This window comes from Thalassophryne amazonica, chromosome 5 (genome assembly GCF_902500255.1).
Source record: "Thalassophryne amazonica chromosome 5, fThaAma1.1, whole genome shotgun sequence".
NCBI lineage: Eukaryota > Metazoa > Chordata > Actinopteri > Batrachoidiformes > Batrachoididae > Thalassophryne > Thalassophryne amazonica.
Genome location: NC_047107.1, coordinates 22,157,125 through 22,178,441, shown reverse-complemented (window position 1 = coordinate 22,178,441; position 21,317 = coordinate 22,157,125). Strand labels below are relative to the sequence as shown.

At 38.2% G+C, this 21,317-nt stretch overlaps 1 protein-coding gene across 1 annotated transcript in view; it reads left to right on the top strand.

Moving 5' to 3' along the window:
• Window positions 1–17,493, top strand: part of pbx3b (pre-B-cell leukemia homeobox 3b) — a 191,747-nt gene extending 174,254 nt beyond the window's left edge. Inside the window, exons 8-12 of the mRNA XM_034169539.1 lie at window positions 5,230–5,395; window positions 5,905–5,982; window positions 6,403–6,515; window positions 8,846–8,935; window positions 15,866–17,493. Coding sequence (XP_034025430.1) covers window positions 5,230–5,395; window positions 5,905–5,982; window positions 6,403–6,515; window positions 8,846–8,935; window positions 15,866–15,958 — 540 coding nt within the window. The 3' untranslated portion in view covers window positions 15,959–17,493. The remainder of the gene's footprint in view (window positions 1–5,229; window positions 5,396–5,904; window positions 5,983–6,402; window positions 6,516–8,845; window positions 8,936–15,865) is intronic.
• The last annotated feature ends 3,824 nt before the right edge of the window (window positions 17,494–21,317 follow it).

Genomic DNA, 21,317 nt, shown 5'->3' with positions numbered 1-21,317 from the left:
GAATGTTTCTTCATCAGTCAATCAAGTCAACCCAACAGCAAAATAAATGCTCTGACAAGCAGATTTTATTTGATTTGATTTTATTGCTATTTTTCCAAAAGATGTTTTTTGATGATTGGTGTAAATATTGAGCTTTTTACAGAGTGGTTCAAGCCCATCGCCTGACTGTGACATGTGATCTTCAAGTTTAAAACAAAAGGTGCCGTGACACTTGCACGAATCTGATTCCCGCACTGGCATGCAAGATTGCGTGCCAGTGAATAAACTCGCCGTGAACTGTTATAAACTACACGTGAACTGTGCGCGGATGCGTCTCAGCGTGCAAAGAAAATGTTCAAAACTTCTGGCAAACATTAATTTTGTGAATTAATCGTGAACATTGCACAACCTATTCAAAAACACTGTGCCAAGGCATTTCATTGCACGCAGCACATCTAAATGATTATGATGAGATGTTACATCTATGATAAACATAATTTTACAGATACATTATCTAACTCATAAGAAGGAATGAAAATGCAACTGTTTTACAAAGCCATTACAATATGACTATTATGAATAATTACCTTTGAGACAATTCCAAATGCGTTTTGTGCCGCACGATGCACATGAGAAGCACACGAGACATGCACGAGAGGCGCACGAGACAAGCTGCAGCTGTAGGTAATTTCTCTGTGATTCTGGGAGCGATGGGAGATGGTTTCATCAGCCAAGCTCTGAGAGCAAATGCGTCATTGGCTACGAAATGATTATTTTATATACCGTGGCATTAAGTGGGACAAAGTAGGACAATGTGGGTTTGCATTGGCATGGCAAATTGTGCGGCAGTGCGAGGATCAAATTTGTGCAAGTGTCAAAGTGCCTTAGATTTGAAAATTTTTGTCAGAGCATTGATGCAGCATTTGAAAAGATGTGTTGGTTTATCACTAAATTGTGTGAATAGGTTCAGTATGCCTGTAGAAAGTGCATTTAGTATATGTGAGTTGCTGTGCTTTTCAAATGATTATCAATCATCAGTCTACCAGTGATTTTTTTCTCAGAAGGAAACACAGTTTCACATAATTTGCTTAAAATAGTCACTGAACAGACTGACAGACATGGATACACAGGGCACATGAAATTGTGATAAAAAATTATACTGGAAATTTAGGATTCGGTACATCAAGTGCAACAAGAAACACCGTGCTTTCAAATCCATAACTTGTTCTTTTAGTGAGGATACACAACAGTGAAAAGTGATGTTGCTACCAAATTCCTCACTAAGGAGATATTTCAGAATTTCTCAATAGAAATATCAACTTCCAAAAGTGTTTTCTTTTACTTTTCTTGGTCAAAAGTAAAAAATGCAATATTTATATTTACAACCTCAGTGGATACACTACATAGCTGGAGCTGTAATACATTTATGCCTATATATATATATATATATATATATATAACATTTACAGAAGCTGTTAGCTAATTGACCAGCCAGGTTAGCTGTTGGTTGGTGTCATTCACACAGCATTTTGGCTTTTAATTCATTAATTTTTATTTAATTTATGAACTGAAGAGTTGCTCAGTTGGAACGATTTCTTTCCATCCAAGTTTGTATCAACAGCCAGTCACAAGCACTCTTGATTCTGCTTAACTTCATGTCAGTTGAAATAAATCATGTTCACAATAGGGGTGGCTTTTATGTTATTGTGCCATATCATGCATTCAGATTTAGACAATATATTGTTTTTCTTTCCTACTAACATATAAACAAGTAACTGCTTTAATTTAATATGCAGGTAGTGTCCATGTAAGCTTCATTGCTATTTGGCTAACTTTATAGCTTGCTAGCCAGAAAAGTCAGTCTGACCAATGTACTTGTGCTTCAGTTGTACACTAAGTACTGCATTCTAATAATTTGTGTTCTTTGGGTAAAGTCAGGCTAGTACCCAGTTAATGATTTTACCAAAAAAAAAAAAAAATTGTAGGGCTCAGTATTTGTATGCTGATTGGCAATACTTACAATGTGGTAGCTACAGTATGAGTCAAGATTATCGAGTACAAGACTGCACAAATTGAAATTTTTATTGCTAATTGCTAGCGTGACAGAGTGCTCTAACATACAGTTGATAAGATTAACTTTCCTGATGTTTCCACATTCTCAAATCAGTTGTTACAGGTTTACAACTACAATTACTGAAAACAGAAACTCACACAAACTCAAAGTTAAATTTTATTTGGAAATTGTGCGTTGATGTTTTTTTTTTTTTTTTTTTCAACTTTTCTTGAGCAGGAGTGAGAAGTGTGTTCAAGTTAATTGTCCATGTGCAGTTTTTGAAGCTACTAGCTTGTTGCGCCAATAGCTAGCTAGTTTAGTGGCTAAATAACAGCCTTGTGAAAAACTCACATCACTGTCAGAGTGTCTGGATCAAATTTACCAAGTTGAAATTATAACTTCAGGTTTCTTTGATGTTTCACAGTTCTGTTCCAACTTTTCAAAGAATGCAGCACAGTTTCCATTTGGAAAAGAAGAAAAAGTGTTCAAAATTTAATGCGCTTTCAACATTTAATGGAGCTCTTGTTCAAATATTTGCCCATGCTTTTCTTGTCAGTCACACTTTTCGATATTTTGTGCCACACAGTGAATTTAAGAAGAAACAAGAAACTAAGGCTTGAGTTTGTATTTATTATTAATGTGTGTTGTATAATCGATAATGGAGCTGCTAGAGACACAACCTTTGTATTCAGGGCTTAGACCGCTCTAACCTCAGATGTGGTGAGATCTTAGACAGATCACACATTGATTTCCATTGACAAGAGAGGACTATTGACCTGCAATGGGGTGAAATAGTTTGAATTATTAACTTGCATTCCGTATAGCCCATCTAGCGGGTATCAATGAAAGTACCGGTATCGCGTTTTTGCAAGGAGCCTGCATGGTCATTATACAATCGCTGCCTTTGAGGCTGCTGATGTCAGGTAATTCAGTCTCAAAACCTGGTTCTCACTGCATGTAGGAGTCAATTGAATGCATGGTCTACCACGAGATAAAAAGGGAATTAGTTCTGTAGATTGGGTTGCACTCTGCACCTTACAGTGCCTTGCATTTACTCAATATTTAGCTGAACTCAAGAATCACTGAAGACAGAGTTCAGTGGAGAGGAGAGGAATGTGTGCAGAATGAAGAAGGTCCAGAGGATTTGACGCCCGCAGTGCTGAGGGTGTCAAAGAACAAAAGTTGGAATATGTTTCTTTCCTCACCAAGAACCAGAGTGCCCTCATTGAAATGTGATGTTTCAGCGGTTCCTGCTTCCGATAATAATTGCACATTTAACCATAAAATTGCAGCACTTATTGCTGAGTGTTAACCAGAATGGCAAAGCTTAGATAACATTTCCCATGATTTCAGCGGTCCGGCGAGCACTTTGTGAGCTGTCGAAAACAAGGAGAAAATAGTATCGTCTTTGGCTGGAGAATCCTCTATAAAGCAGGTTAAGTAAAAAGGATGATGGCCAGGGCTTTCATTGCTTTCAATTAAACCTTGCTTGTTAGTTTAACCTCTAGGTAAACCCATCAAACAATTGATGTCAAGGAAACCCTGCCAACATTGCACCTTGCCTGAATGGTCATTAATTTTAATTGCCTAGATATTAAAGATTTAGAGCACAGCGACGTGCAGGATAGAAATGATCTGATGTCCTGCAAATCCAGTCAGTTTTTATGCCGCAGCATTGGCGGGCTGCTGGGGATATTAAAATTTAAGCACATGGGTGGAAATTAAATAAAGCGTCATTAGGGGCAGCTGCTCTTTGGCTGGTCCAGCCGTGGGCTGCCGGGCTGTGGGGGCGCGGGGGTGTTGGGGGTAGCAGCAGCACCACGACAAGACACTCTAATTTATAGGACCATTAAGAACAAGCATCACCTCATTATTATTCCGCTGTTATTGCAGAGGCAGCGTCCACGCACGAGGTTCAGCCCGTGTACCACTTTTCACCATCTGACTGATGTTGGATGTCAAGTTTCAACTGCTCGGAGTGTAAAAACACTCAAATTCAGATATGTCTGAATTTGAGTGTTTTCAACTCTTCCTTCATGTCTGCTTTTTGCCAAAACATTGGACATTTCAAATCAATCGGTACTTCTTATGCATGTCAATCATGACTCTCTGATTCTTGTGTTATGTCAATTGCAAACACACACACATGTTTTTTCAGGTTTTTACAACATTTTTTTTTTTTTTTTGACAGACTGATAAAAGTGGTTAAAAATATTTGATTTGTGTTGATTTGATTTGTGTGTTGATTTGTGATGTAATCTGAAATCAGATTTCAGATTACATCATATGTTGATGCTTTAATGAGGGGGGGCGGGTACCCAAACAATACACTACAATCACAATTCTTGGATGCCTAACATGTTTGCACACTAGCATATACACATTGTCTCACTGTCTTATTGTGTGTACCTTGATGTAAAAAAAAATGTATTGCATTTTGTATTGAGACATTTATACACTATATATATATATATATATATATATATATATATATATGAGAGACAGAAAGGGGATTTTTTTTTTATATTTTATTTATTTTGTATTGAGACATATGTATATATATGAGAGACAGAAAGAGAAATTTTACAACAGTTTTTTTTCTCATTTATTTATTTGTTTTACTAATTTGATTTCCAGAATTACATTTATTACATTATTATTTTTAATAGCCATTAATGGTACAGATTTTTATAAGAGTTGTCTCAGGACTTCTTAAATTGTTTTCCTGCATTTCACTGGGTTAACTACAACAATTTAATGTGACTGTACAGTATACTAGGGTGTACTTCTCTCCCAGTGAGCGCTGGGATAGCCTCCAGTCCTCCAGTGACCCTTAGTTGGAATAAGCAGGTTTAGAAAATGAATTAATGTATGATTTTAATGTGAATTTAACGTGTAATATTTTAAATATAATTCCTGTATTACCTATGCAGCAGGAGCAAAGAGCCCCTTGTGTTTTAGTTTTGTCAGGAGACAAAACTGAGAGCATGTCATGCTCCCATCCATGAGAAGACACAAGTGGTTCCTGATTATGGCTTAATTAGCTTGTGTACCCAGCGGACATTACTGCAGGGGCTGGGAATTGGGTACTTGATGGACCCAAACGTGGCATCTTGAAACAATCACACTACTCAGTGCACGCTGCTGTGGCTGTTTGACGTCTGACTCCTCCGCTCCTCCTCTGCTCTCCCACGCAGGTATCCAACTGGTTCGGCAACAAAAGGATCCGGTACAAGAAAAATATCGGCAAGTTTCAAGAAGAGGCCAACCTGTACGCCGCTAAGACTGCTGTAAATGCGGCGCACGCTGCAGCCGCTGCAGTGCAGAACAGCCAGGCCAACTCTCCTACCACGCCGAACTCCGGTAGGCACTCCTGCAAAAAAAAAAGACAAAGAAAATACATCCGGAATATGCTGTGTACCTCAGGCCTTAATCTGCTGCGTACCTGCACCGCTCACACATCCGAGAGTGACAGCCTCTGCTCCCAGCTCGGGGATCACAGCGTCTCCTGTCTGTAAGACAGTTGATGCCAAGCAAACTCATGCATAAAGCGAGCGTTCCTGACTTGTGAACCGAGAACACGTGTATTTTTGGCAAAATAGAAAAACAGAAAAGAATTCGGAATGATGCCAGTGGGATTTGTTTTTCCCTTGACTTTCTGTCAGCATCCTGTCATTTGTAGTGTAATGGTATGTAGCTCGGCTGAGCGCTCGTCATTGTTGGTCTTAAATAATAATAATAATAAAAAAAGACAAATAGCAGTGCTCGATCACAGCTGTCTTATGATGTGGAATTAACAATGTGATGCTGGACTAGGTTGACCTGCGTCGGGATGGTAAGCTTATGAAGTGGTCCCTTTTTCTTGCACCCAGGATTCCAGATGAAAGATGAAGAGTTTCAGCTGGATTCTGCAGAGAGCAAAAACACTCTTTTAACCAACATGTTTACTGGTACTGCTCTTTTCATAAGCTTCTTATTGTCCTTGTCATTTACCATGTGACGCCTCCCGCCAGATGTGTTAGATCCGATGTAGGTGATGTGGAATATATGGGAGCTTAAGCAACCAACCACATGTAGAGTCGACCCCTCCTGTGTCATATGATTTTCATTTCATTTTGTCCGCTGCATTTGAAAAGAATCCTCTTCAGTCCTTTCTGCATCCTCTCCTCGTCTCCTTTCCTTTCTTCCCTCCTCCATCCTTGTAGTTGCCTGCTATTTTTGGGAGCCTTTCTTGGCATCTGTTTGAGTCGGGTGTGGGTATGCAGACCTTAGTGGTTGGTGCGTGTGTGAGTGTGTGTTTATGTGTGTGTGTGTGTGCTTTCCCTGATAGCCCTCTCATATATTCAGCTACTTACATCTTCCCTTTCCAGGTTCTTCAGGTTCTTTTAACCTCCCAAACTCTGGGGACATGTTCTTGAGCATGCAGAGTCTGAATGGGGATTCTTACCAAGGGGCACAAGTCGGAGCCAATGTACAGTCACAGGTAGGATCAACAATCAGGGACAGTTCCTGACTACCTGTGCAGAGAGCTGTCCTTGTCTTGCCTGTGTACTGAACCATCCACAGTGCAGTCCGATGCACAATAAAATTAAAAAAATAAAATAAAATAAAAAAACCCTGCTTTTGAGGGTAGAATATAACACCACAGATATGTTCAGACATATTATTGGAGACAAATTATAATTGGTAACCAGGCAAAAAAAAAAAAAAAAAAAAAACATCTGGTTAATGTTTTTCAATTTTGTGCATTTGGCTCTGACTTGAGCTCTTGGATTGGTATTGGGTTTATAGTACTGTGTATTTCCCCTTTTGTTCCTCCAGTGATGAAATTTTTGTGCAGATTTCTGGATTTCCAGTTGAGGAATGTACCACTCTTTAAACTAGACATTGCTGCAATGGCACAGCATTTTTGGCAACCTGACATGTTGGATTAACTAAAACCTCACTTAGCATTAGGCTATGCAGCTATGCATTAGCAGTTAGACTAGTATCTCAGAGTGGCGAATACTGATGAACATTGCGTTTTTTTGGATTCGCCAACTTTGTTGGTGTTGTTTGCACATGTATGCAGAGCATTGTACACTGAAAAAGAAAATGTTTGAACCAACTTAAAAAAAAATGGTTACAATTTGTAAAAACCTGAATGAATTAAGTTGTTTGAACTTAAGTTTATAAGTTAGAGTTGATTTAACTTTCAAACTTAAGTTCTAACAACTTAATTCATTCAGGTTTTTACAAATTGTAACACTTTTTTTAAGTTGGTTCAAACACTCTCTTTTTTCAGTGTATAAGAACTCCAGAGTGCATTTCCTATACTGCTTCCATAGTAGGAACATACCCATAAGGAGACCCTTGCAACATAATAATGCAAAGTACCCTGATGTGTAAACACAGTACACTTTCAGTGCAGAAGTAACAATAAAGGCAGGAAAAAGCTAATTTTCACTTGACTCACCATTGGTGGTTAGAATTGCTTTCCTTCCTTTGCCGGTTCATGCCACCATAACATTAGGAATTAAATAAATCTACAATGATTTAAACACAGTGTGCACAGTTGCTGAGTGTTACATTAAACCACACACACATGTTCATTGCTAAAAGTAGCGAGTGAAAAACATATTCCCCCAGCCATTTTACTGATTACAAATACTGTTTTGTGGAAGGAAACGTTGTTTATCCAAGAAAGAAATCTAGGATGAGTTTATAACAGATATATTTTGATTATTTTGTTCACATTAACTACATTTACATTCATGTTTTGACACAGTTGGCACATTTCTGCTACACTAAAGCATACGTGCATGTTGGATACTGGAACAACCTTTTCCCCAGTGATTTTCCCAATTTAAAATCACTAAAAATAATCATTTGTGGAAGGAAATATTGTTTTCTCTTTTTTTGCAGTTCGTACATCTGTAACAACCATAGCTCTCAGGAATTTTGACTGTATTTTGCAGTTTTTTTTCACTGACGCTACTCCTTTGGGGTCAGGAAAATAGCCGACTGTCCACTCTAGTTCTTCTTATTTGCAGCTCTATGGGCTACGCTAACCACAGTAAGTGCCAGTGTTGGTTAATGGTAACTTATAGCATTAGCCACAGTATATGTGGTTAGCATGTGTGACCATGCTAACTACAGATGATGCTAACCACAGTTAATCTCAACCGTGGTTTGCATGTTTGGTGAGCATATGCTCTCAATGTTAGCGTCAACCACATTAGCATTACGATATATGCTAGCTGCATATGCTAATCACAGTAAACACTAATATTTGTAGGTAATAGCAGTTTGCATATATGTAATATTCAAACACACCATGTTGACATAAAAATGTCTGGTATAGATAGCGGTACACTCCACATCCAGAAATTCAGCAATTCCCAGAAAACTTTCATGACTGTTCCTCTGTTCTATATTGCTCTCTTCCTGTCTCATCCTGTTATTGTTTGTTGTTGATGTCTTCCATTTTGTAAGTCCAGTGCAGCTACACAACTGACACACAATTGCTTCCATGCACTTGTGAGAAAATCTTTTCTATTCACGGTTAAGGTAAAACAAAATCTAATTGAGAACAGCCATAGTGTCTCTTCCGTTAACTAATTCACTATATTACAAAATTTTTAACTTGCGCATGGCAGTAATGTCAGTATGCTTTTTGTCATTACAAATCTATTAGCTGTGTTCCAAAGCTGGCCGTGTTATTTCCGTAGTTTCACAGTAGTCTGTGGCTTCACTCAGCATGTTTAAACATGATGTTGTCCAGCTGTGGGACAGTGGAGGTGACCCGCTTGCCCACCTTGTCTGTCCCCTCAGGTGGATACCCTGCGCCATGTTATCAGTCAGACGGCAGGATACAATGATGCTCTTGGGGGAAACACCATGTATAGTCCACACGGTATAAATGTAAGTATGCCGGTTGTGCACTGCTGTTGGTCTATATTTACTACACTATAAATGCATTACACTGAGTTTTCCAAACTTTTCTACCCTGGGCCTTGGCAAGCGATGTTTTCACCTGCGCATGTGTCGGTGGTCAAGATAACTCAAAAATAGCTGGATGTAATTTCCTTCAAACTTGGGGGGAACATTACTTGGAAAAATATCAGTTAAAAAAAAAACGGTGTATGATTTTCTTCAGGGTGTATAAAGCCATATTCATTGGTGAACAATTTGATAACGATTTAATCATATACCTATAAATGATAAATGTTGTATGGTTTTCTGAAGGGTGTAAAAAGCCATATTCATTGGTGAACAACTTGATAATGATTGTATCATATACAGTGGTCCCTCATTTATCGCAGGAGTTACGCTCTAAAAATAACCCGTGGTAGGCGAAATCCACGAAGTAGTCAGCGTTATTTTTTTTACAATTATTATAGATGTTTTAAGGCTGTAAAACCCCTCACTACACACTTTATACACTTTTCTCAAACAGGCATTAACATTTTCTCACTTTTCTCTCCTGTGTAAACACTCAAAGTTCAAACCTTAGTAGAAAGAACTAGAACATTTTACTATAAATAATTATGATGGCTTTTAGAACTAATGAATTTAATTTTAACGATCAACCTACGAGGTTGGACACGTAAGAAATTATTAATAGTGACTCACCAGTATTTCACAGTTCCTCTGACCGCACCTCTTTGTCGTGGCGCCGCTCCGCTGTCCGGATTGGCTGATTACTTGGGTGGTATGAAAAATATTACCCGTCCACGAAAAGGGTGTATTGCTATTTATTCTTTAGTGTTTTATCCAATCATATTGGCGTATCATTTATAGGTATATGATAATGTACTGTATGTAGAAGTGATTAGATTTTGGGGAAGTTTAATCAAAAGTTAAGGGTCAAGAGCGATGAAAATAAGGTGTGAAAAATACCTTCTTTTGTATATCTCAACCACCAAGAAGCCAAGATGGATTAAACTTAGTGGTAATAAAGCTTGGATAGATATCGAGAGGTGATTCAGTTTTGCTCTGGTGTGGTTAAAGGTCAAGGAAAACATTGTCTGAAAAACATCTAAAAAACCAAGCAGCTTGGACGGATGATTGAAAACATATGTTGATCAGCAAAATCTTTATACTTGATTAGTATGAATGACTTAATTTAATTCATTAATTTTAATCAGCTTATAAAGCGCCAAATCACAACAAAGCCGCCTCAAGGAGCCTCACACAGAACAGTTCAATATAAAATTTTAAATAAATAAGTAAACATTAAAAAAATTCAATTTCATGCATAATTAAAAAGAGAAGTAAAAGAGTAAAACAAACAAAAAAAGCTATTTACAACCCCTGGCAAAAATTATGGAATCACCGGCCTCAGAGGATGTTCATTCAGTTGTTTAATTTTGTAGAAAAAAAGCAGATCACAGACATGACACAAAACTAAAGTCATTTCAAATGGCAACTTTCTGGCTTTAAGAAACACTATAAGAAATCAAGAAAAAAAGATCGTGGCAGTCAGTAATGGTTACTTTTTTAGACCAAGCAGAGGAAAAAAAATATGGAATCACTCAATTCTGAGGAAAAAATTATGGAATCACCCTGTAAATTTTCATCCCCCAAATTAACACCTGCAACAAATCAGATCTGCTCATTGACATTGACCCTATGCCATGACATTGACCCTATGTGTCTTTTTGCAAGGAATGTTTTTGCAGTTTTTGCTCTATGGCAAGATGCATTATCATCTTGAAAAATGATTTCATCATCCCCAAACATCCTTTCAATTGTCCAAAATATCAACATAAACTTGTGCATTTATTGATGATGTAATGACAGCCATCTCCCAGTGCCTTTACCTGACATGCAGCCCCATATCATCAATGACTGGAAATTTACATGTTCTCTTCAGGCAGTCATCTTTATAAATCTCATTGGAAAGGCACCAAACAAAAGTTCCAGCATCATCATATCCTTGCCCAATGCAGATTCGAGATTCATCACTGAATATGACTTTCATCCAGTCATCTAACCTTGTTTTTTCTGTTTAGGTGTTAATGATGCCTTTCGTTTAGCTTTTCTGTATGTAAATCCCATTTCTTTTAGGTGGTTTCTTACAGTTCGGTCACAGACGTTGACTCCAGTTTCCTCCCATTCGTTCCTCATTTGTTTTGTTGTACATTTTTCAATTTTTGAGACATATTGCTTTAAGTTTTCTGTCTTGACGCTTTGATGTCTTCCTTGGTCTACCAGTATGTTTGCCTTTAACAACCTTCCCATGTTGTTTGTATTTGGTCCAGAGTTTAGACACAGCTGACTGTGAACAACCAACATCTTTTGCAACATTGCGTGATGATTTACTCTCTTTTAAGAGTTTGATAATCCTCTCCTTTGTTTCAATTGACATCTCTCGTGTTGGAGCCATGATTCATGTCAGTCCACTTGGTGCAACAGCTCTCCAAGGTGTGTTCACTCCTTTTTAGATGCAGACTAACGAGCAGATCTGATATGATGCAGGTGTTAGTTTTGGGGATGAAAATTTACAGGGTGATTCCATACTTTTTTCCTCAGAATTGAGTGATTCCATATTTTTTTCCTCTGCTTGGTCTAAAAAAGTAACCGTTACTGACTGCCACAAACTTTTTTTCTTGATTTCTTATAGTGTTTCTTAAAGCCAGAAAGTTGCCATTTGAAATTACTTTAGTTTTGTGTCATGTCTGTGATCTGCTTTTTTTCTACAAAATTAAACAACTGAATGAACATCCTCCGAGGCCGGTGATTCCATAATTTTGCCAGGGGTTGTATAACAAAGAGAGTAAAAATAGTTTTTAAGTCTTGACTTAAAAATGTCCATGGACTCCGACTGCCTCACGGTCACAGGAAGACGCACGATAACAAAAAGCTCTTTGACCCGCTGACTTCTTCTTCACCCTGGGAACACAGAGTAGTCCCGCATCCTGCGACCGCAAAAGCCGGGCTGGCACGTAGGGTTTCACCAGATTGGCCAGATAAGACGGCACCATAAAGACTTCATAATGGAGTCACACAGAGGTCATATGATGAAGTCATACATAGTCAAGCACACCATTACAGATACGTCTGTAGCACACACAGTGTATGCATGAGTACCCTGATGCATTTCATACATTATTGTAATCAGCGTTACGTTCCATTATATACGGATTAAAACAGATAGCTTACTGATTCGGGAAAAAATTGTGTGCAGTGCAGACTATAGTTCATACATGTCCCGACAAAGATATTTAATGAAAATAATTTGCCATCCACTTGTAATGAAGTACTGAATTCTTCACAGTCCACCTATGTGTAGGCTGTTGTCTCTTTTGCAAAATCTTTGACCATGTTTGCTGTTAACAGAGACACTTGATCCTGTGCAGTGCCCTCTAGTGGATGTATTTATTGACATTTATGCCTGCCTACAGGACATATTGAAGAATGTGGGCAGTGACGTTACATTGTTTGAAATGCACAGATTGAATATAAATATTAAACAGGGCCAGATCCAGGATTTTGTGAAGGGGTGGGGGGGGGGGGGGGTGTATTTGAGAATGAATAAAGAATGACTAAGGGATGGGGGAGCTCGGGGGGAGCAATTTTTTTTCTTTTAATTTTTAGGTGGCATTTCCTGCATTTTGTTGTATATTTTGCCACAACATACACCACAGAGGGAAAAACAACAACAACAACAAACTTTATAACCTTTATTATTATTATTATTATTATTATTATTATTATTATTATTATTATTATTATTATTATTAATTTGAACTTGTACAATGTTGAATGTGATGCTGTGACACTATGTTGGCAAGTAACAGAGAGTGTTTTAAATGGCTGTCGCTAAAAAGTGAACACCTTTGTTACACCTTGGTGAATATGGTCTGGTATAAACATGTCGAGTTGAGTCACTTGTTGCTGAATAAAGGGTTTAGAAACGATATTCGATAGGGATTTTTTTTTTTTTTTTTGGTCCATGAAAGGAGACCCTCGGATCTGCCCCTATTAAACACTATAGTTTTGACATCACTTGATATGGATGAATATTAGATTTCATCTTAAAGACATTACAGGGCTTAAACTCTCTATAACTACTTTAATAAGCATCTTTTAATACTTTGTTCGGCTCATACCAAAAAGAGATGAAAAGACGTTTTTCTGCACGCCATCTGCTGCATTTCACTGTTTTGAAATGCTTCAAAGAATTTTCCATAGCCTTATCTCAGTGATAAAATATGAACATGCAATTGCCTGCAGCCCTTTGCCGACATGAACTCCATCTTCCTTGATGAGGTTTGATATGCAGCCTTTTTGTAAAGCACCACATAATCCGAAGCTATCAGAGTATAGATTAATTTCGCTGATGAGAAGGGACGAAGAAGGAGGGAGAGAAATGGATTAGACAGCTTTCTGTCTCTTCACTATATTACAATCTCATTATATCTGTTTGGTGAAATACAAGCCGTTCCTGAATGTCTTTGACAGTCAACACATCAGAATGACAATTGGCTGAAAAATTCTACTATTTGCAACATTATTGAAAGTATATATCCTATTTCTTAACAACAACGTTATTAGCATCACACATTGTAGCGTGCAGTGCTGCTCAAGTTTATTGACAGCTCCGGATTTTAATTACAGAATTTAAAATGCGTTCAAAAACAAATGGAAATTAACCATTTTTCTTTCATCAGAATATTTAATAAAATGTCTCATCTTATTGTGCAATTAAGATACTGCCGTACATGGCGCTCCATCTCCCTTTTAGCTCTTTAGTGGATTGTATATGGATATGCATGTTGATTTGGCACCAGTTTACACTGGATGACCAACCTGGCATGATTCCACATTATATGGAGAACAGTATATATATATATATATATATATACAACCCCATTTACCATGAAGTTGGGACATTGAGTAAAATGTAAATAAAAACAGAATACAATGATTTGCAAATCCTCTTCAACCTATATTCAATTGAATACACCACAAAGACAATATATTTAATGTTCAAACCGATAGACTTTGCTCATTTTGAAATGGATGCCTGCAGCACATTTCCAAAAAAGCTGGGACAATGGTATATTTACCACTGTGTTACATCACCTTTCTTTCTAACACTCAAAAAGCATTTCTGGATGTTGTTGATGTATGACTTGCTTTGCATGGTAGAGTTTTAACTTGCACTTGTAGATGTAGCGACAAACTGTGTTAACTGACAATGGTTTTCTGAAGCGTTCCTGAGCCCACGCAGTAAGATCCTTTACACAATGATGTGGGTTTTAAGGCAGCGCCACCTGAGGGATCGAAGGTCACGGACATTCAGTGTTGGTTTTCAGCCTGGCCGCTTACGTGTAGAAAGTTCTCCAGATTCTCTGAATGTTCTGATTATATTGTGGACTGTAGATGATGGAATGCCTAAATTCCTTGCAATTGAACATTGAGAAACATTGTTCTTAAACAGCTGTTCACAAAGTGGTGATCCTCACCCCATCTTTGCTTGTAAACGTTGAGCCTTTTGGAGATGCTCCTTTTATACCCAATCATGACACTCTCAATTAGGGTCCTCAGTTCCAAAACGCTTATTGGGTGTTGTTAGAAGGAAAGGTGATGTAACACAATGGTAAACATACCACTGTCCCAGCTTTTTTTTGAAATGTGTTGCAGGCATCCATTTTAAAATGAGCAAATATTTGCACAAAAACAATAAAGTTTATCAGTTTGAACGTTAATATCTTGTATTTGTGGTGTATTCAATTGAATATAGGTTGAAGAGGATTTGCAAATCATTGTATTCTGTTTTTATTTACATTTTACACAACGTCCCAACTTCACTGGAATTGGGGTTGTGTGTATATATATATATATATATATATATATATATATATATATATATATATATATATATATATATATATATATATATATATATAAATTTATATATATATAAATTTATAATTTAATTTAACCTCTATTTAACCAGCTTAGTCCCATTGAGATTGAGACCTCTTTTCCAAGGGAGACCTGGACAATTATAAAGTTTCCAATCAAACCCATGACCTTCTTGCTGTGAGGTAACAGTGCCAACCACTAAGCCATCATGCTGCCAATATATATGTAGCATTTCCAATTATATGTAACATGAATAATAAAGAATGCATTATGTAAACAGAAACACAGTGTGGGCTGTTGCCTGTGTGTAACACCGTAGGTGTCATTGTGAGTTTGCTTATTGCTAAAAGCTTTTGAGAACCGTCAGCTCAGAGATTTCTCACATCCTACTGTGGTGTCGAAAAGGCCAGTGGCGTTGCAGAAGCATAACACCTGAAAAGAAAGGCATCGAACAAAAGAGTTTGACAAAGAATAAGTCACATCTTGGTGTAGCTCCAACCACCAAAGTGGCATATATATTTATTAGCATAGACTAACCTTTAGCTTTGTTGATGGTGACGTGGAGCGATCCAGTAAAGGCTAGGTCACGCCTGGAGCAAAGCAAAGTCAGGCTGGCTAGCATGGGCTCTCTTGGAAAGGTCCTGCCCTGTCACTTTCACTCAGCTCTGCCCACCTCACACGGCCCGCGCCCTCCCTCTTCCTGACTGACAGGAGAATATGTAGCGACAAGCTGTTGGCCACTGCAGAAATCCCAATGGGTTGGGACACAAAAAAAATTCCAAGAGTGTCTTTGCTGATGCTGCTGTAATGCACCGAAGACTGGGGTTGAAGTGACATCACCGTATCTGCGACATTAGGGCAGGCAGAAGCTGTTTTCCACGACTCGTGTTTGGTTACACTGCTGGTATAAAGTGCACTAGGTTCATATTTCAGAGAATGTGATTGTAATCCTGACCCTTACTATTTGTGTCTTAGGTGAATGGGGGATGGCAAGATGCAACAACTCCATCTTCTGTAATATCTCCGACAGAAGGACCTGGAAGCGTGCACTCCGATACCTCGAATTGATTTGCTATTAATGCATCTTAGCCTCAAGCTGGACATGGACTCTTAACCGGCTGACCAACTGCAGAGGAAATACGTTTTTTTTTCTCTGTACCTTAAAGTTTCCAAAAACACACCATGTGAATGCCATTCTCCGCTTTAAACACCAAGTATTTCTTGATTATTCGGTGTCTTCATGAATCTCAACAACTGTAATTAGCATAATTTTTTTGTCGTAGGGGTAAGCACGCACACAAACAAGGCGCAGAACGGAATCATTTCAAAACACAGGTAGTTTCCCTCTGAACTTAAAACACGAGCTGACACCATTATGTTGCATTCGTAACGATTTAATGACTAATTTCCATTTTGATAATTGGATTGTCTTTCCGTTCCTACAGTGCATAGATTAAAACAGCTGTTTCTTTGACTGTAATGTGCTCGCAATCTTGTCCAGCAACTCAACAATGCTCCAGTTGACAGCTCAGTGGCAGCTTTGTAGTTACTTTCAAGATTTATTTTGCCTTACAGCCGTATACATTAGTACAAGGAAATGACTATTCAAACTCTGGAGCAGAAGGAAGTGTAATTGATTGCTTGACTGCAACATGACACCACTCCATATTTTATAATTTGATGTTTAGTATGTACATATGTAAACATTTTTTTTGTACTGCTTATGGAATCCAACTCCCCTACAGTACATCATTTCCCCATCGCACACAAGAGCAATCGCCCCCCTATTACACATGAAAAGTTGTACATAATAAAACATAAGAGTAATTATACATCCCACTAATCAATACACAGCTTTATTACCTCATTTAAATTCATAAAACGTATAATTTTCAACATTTCCGTAGCTTAGAGTACTCACTTACTACCTCTAAACAATATCACCACCATAAGTTTTTTTTACCTTATTTAATGTTTTATGTAGCTAATTTGATTACATCTTGTAACACTGTAAACTCTTCATTCTCTATGTAATCTAATGTATATTTTAATCTTTTAATAAAATGCGGTTGCTGAATTGCAACTTAAAATGAAAAAAAAAAACAATGAAAATGTTAACAATATTAATTGTGTGAAAACTGGTGGGGTACGATGGTTAAAAAAAGGAGGCTGATGATAATGATGATGATAGTGATGATGATGGTGATGATGAACATTGTTGATAAATTAACGCCAAACAGTGAAACTGTTGTAAATACTCAAAAGAAAAAGGAAAAAAAAAAAAAAAATTTTGAATGTTGCTCATCTTGTTACTAAATCATGCAAAAAAAAAAAAAAATCACTATAAAACTAACGCATAGAAGTTTCAGTATTCAGAACTGTAAATCTCCAGCTCTGTTCAACAGGGTTCCAAACTTCTTTTCTCTTTTTTCTATTGTATGTGATTCTGAAACTGAAAGTCATGACAAATGATTTGTGGCAGTGATTCTAATGTATTAAAGTTGTTTAGTGTTTCTTTCTAACCAGACGACACCCTGGACTGAGAAGTCTTCCTTGTGGTAGTTGTGTAATTTCAAACATGAATAAACCTTTTGCTTTCATGACAGCAAGTGATGTTTTTTTTAACTGTATGTTGAGTCAATTCGATAAATTGTCAGGAACATTTGATGGGGTCACTACATTCAAAAAACTGATGCATTGGATATACTCAATTCAATTATGAACAGGATTTCCATCTAATAAATATATGTAGCCCAAACTCAAATAAAGCACATCCATGCAAGATAATTTAATTTAATTTACTTGGGACTACGTATATATTATTATATGGAAATCCTGCCCATAATTGAATTGAGTTCATCCAATGAGTCATTTGTTTGTATGATACACTCAAAAATCTGACTCATTGGATTTGATTCCATCTAATGAATATATGTAGTCCCAACTCAATTAAATTATCTTACATGGATGTGTTTTATTTGAGTTGGGACAACATATATCTAATAGATGGAAATCCTGCACAGAACTGAATTAACTTCATCCAAAGAGCCATTTTTGAGTGAGTATGTCTTAGCAATCATGGGGCTTGAGGCAAGATACCCTATGGGCACAATGCCAGTCTATCGCAGAAAGTACTATTCACTCAATAGTTAATCAAACTTTATATATATATATATATATATATATATATATATATATATATATATATATATATATATATATATATATATGTCCCTTTGATATTTCAAATGGGGGAAAGAAGTTGAAAGTAAAACTCTACTCAGAAGATGTCACACCATTGATTCACAGGTTAGGCTAGTAAACAAAACTATAAACTTCCCTGTGGATTGAGTGTACTGATTCTGACACATCAAAAAACAAAATTCCAAAGTCAAGGTCACCACCTTAACAAATGCGTCAAAACACATAAGACACCAGAAGATCTGAAGGCATCATGTTGTCATTGAATTATAGCACAGCAGAACAGTGTGTTTTCATTCATAGGTGTCTGATCCTTCTATCCTAGTCTACGTAAATCTTGAGCTTCAACAGAGCTGTTGAAGCTCAAGAAATTCCAAGAATCTATTAGCTTTAGTTGACAAGCTTCATGAGTTGCTTTACTTTAGCATTCATGCTAGCCTCGGTTTGTCAGTTCTGTATGAATCACATTGAAGTGCACCTTTTTTCGTTGCCACCTCCTTGTTTGTTTAGCTAAATTCTTATAACAGTGTAATGTGTCCCACTCCGTTTAAAAATTAACCATTGAAGTATTCAATGCAATACTTTATTGCAAGCTGGTTGGCTCAAGCTGCATCATTAGTGCCATGTGAACAGAGAAGCTGATTGGTCACATTACCAGTTCATTTAAATAATGTTTCATAAAATCGCACATTTCAGATGATCTACATACCTAGTTTAGAAGCAATATGTAGCTTTAGATTACTTATCAAATTTTCTGAAGAGTTCAGATGCAAAAAATACTTTTTGTTTTTTGTTTAGGCCAATGTGCCATTGGGTATTTATTAGTGGGCAAAATATTAAAGAATTTAAACATACCATTTTCATTTTATTTATAGATATACAGTGAGAAAAATAAGTATATGAACACCCTGTGATTTTGCAAGTTGTCCCACTTAGAAATCATGGAGGGGTCTGAAATTTTCATCTTAGGTGCATGTCCACTGTGAGAGACACATTTATAGTTTGTAGGAAAAAGTATCATGACTTGACTTGATTTTTTATATTATTTGTAAGCATGCTTGGAACGGACATCAAACTGTCATTGTGTGGCTCATTCAGTCTGCAAAATACTGCACTTTTTTTGGTTGTATGCTTTTACTGATTTAAAGATATTAAATCAAACTTTGAAAAATTCCAGAGTGAAACCAATCTGACACTATATGATCTGAATCAAATATACATATAAACAGTGTTGTCAGTTACTTTGAAAAGTTACTTTATTAGTTACTTTATACAGTTATATTTTAAAGTTAGTTTATTCAGTTCCTTAATTAGCAGCTGTGGACAACTTGTCAGCATGTGTGGATGGTCAAAGTGGAAAATTGGACATCATGAAGACAAAAAGAGCATCCAGGTAGCTCAGGACTTGGCAGCACATTGACACCAGTGGACGTGAAAGTTAAGGATCATTGCAAAGCGATTTAAGTATCTTTATTAGTTGGAAATGCATTATAGAAATGCAGTGCATTTATTTATCTTTCATAAGTCAACAGATGGATACAAGAACATCTCCGAGTCACCAAACCTCTCATGAGGTTGAGTTATATTAAACATTGAGAGAAGAAGCGTTTTCTCAAAGTTTATGAAAATCAGTCAAATTCAAGGACTTGTTTTTTTTGCAGCCATTCCACTGTTTACATCTGATTATGTCACGTCAGAAGTGAAGCAGAAGTTCTGCATGGATGGGAAGTGTTGGAGCAGACCAGACGCGGTGTGTGTTTCTCCATGTGCCAAATCCCAGTGCGGGCCTGTACTGAATTTGCTGTGGCCACCCTTAGCAAAGGTGAGGGAGGGTGTGTGTGTGTGTGTGTGTGTGTGTGTGTGTGTGTGTGTGTGTGTGTGTGTGTGTGTGTGAGTGTGTGCGGGGGGGGGGGGGGGGGTGTTGGACAAAAAACAAACAACTGCAACTTACATGAAGAATGACCTTCATTGTTTTAGGTAAAAATTAATTATTGTAAAAGGAAATCAGTAGCCTTTTTTTTTTAAGAACTCCACATTTTGTTGTGTGGGCCGCCGAAGAGGAGGTACTGCTGGCTCACCACCACCGGATGGCGCCCTGCTTGGAGTGCGGGCTTCAAGCACAAGAGGGCGCCAGAACCACTGGGAGTGACAGCCGTCAATCATCCTCAACACCAGCTGTCACTCATCATCTCATCATCACCATCACCATAAAGGCCGGGCGGCGACTCCACCTCCTCGCCGAGAAATCTCTTACGATACAAGGTAATCTCTCTGCTGACTTATACGTCGAATAATAATCTGATCTGTTTTGCAGCTGTTTTTTCCTGGTGGTATTCCTTGACTGGATTTTCGGAGCTGCACGTGTGTATGATTGGAGGTGGAGGCTCTCCCTCCACAAGAATCAGTAATCAAGGTTGCTGGGTGTGAGGATTCACACTCACTACCTTCTGTTTTTTCTGCCAGCAGTACCAGGGCCGACAACGGAGGACAGAGACCACCTGGGGACTCGGGGCTTGGCGGCTTCGGTGTTCTTCAGGCCGTTGGTGGTAGAAGCGGTGTGGGTCCCGGCTCTTCGTTCATCTGAGGTCTCCTATCTTCGAGCCTGCCCGCAATCCTCTTGTGTGCAACATTAAATTGTTACTCCTTCCCTTATCCATTGTCCGTTCATTAGCGCCCCCTGTTGTGGGTCCGTGTTACGACACCTTCCCAACAGGATTTCTCGGCCATTCGTCATGGATCCCGAGGGGCGTCAACCACAGCTTGAACAGCCAATGGGAGAACAGGGAGCGCAGGCGTCAGCAGGAGGCGTGGTAAGTGATCTGCAGCAAATCCTTACCGCTTTCACTGCTCAGTTACAGCTGGTAACTGAGCAAAATGCAAGCCTCAATCAGAGGATGGAGGCTCTCACCACCAGAGTGGAAGCACGCGAGTCAAGCGTCGCTGCAGTGTCTCCTCCTGCTGGCCCGGGGCCTAATGTAGATGTTCCACTGGCCGTTCAACTACCCCCCCCACCGTCCCCTGAAGCTTACATAAGTCCTCCTGAACCGTACGGAGGCTGTGTGGAGACGTGCGCAGACTTCTTGATGCAGTGTTCGCTCGTTTTTGCACAGCGTCCAGTCATGTACGCGGCAGACGCCACCCGGGTGGCTTATGTAATTAATCTGCTTCGAGGTGAGGCACGCGCTTGGGCTACAGCGCTCTGGGAACAGCAGTCATGGCTTCTGAC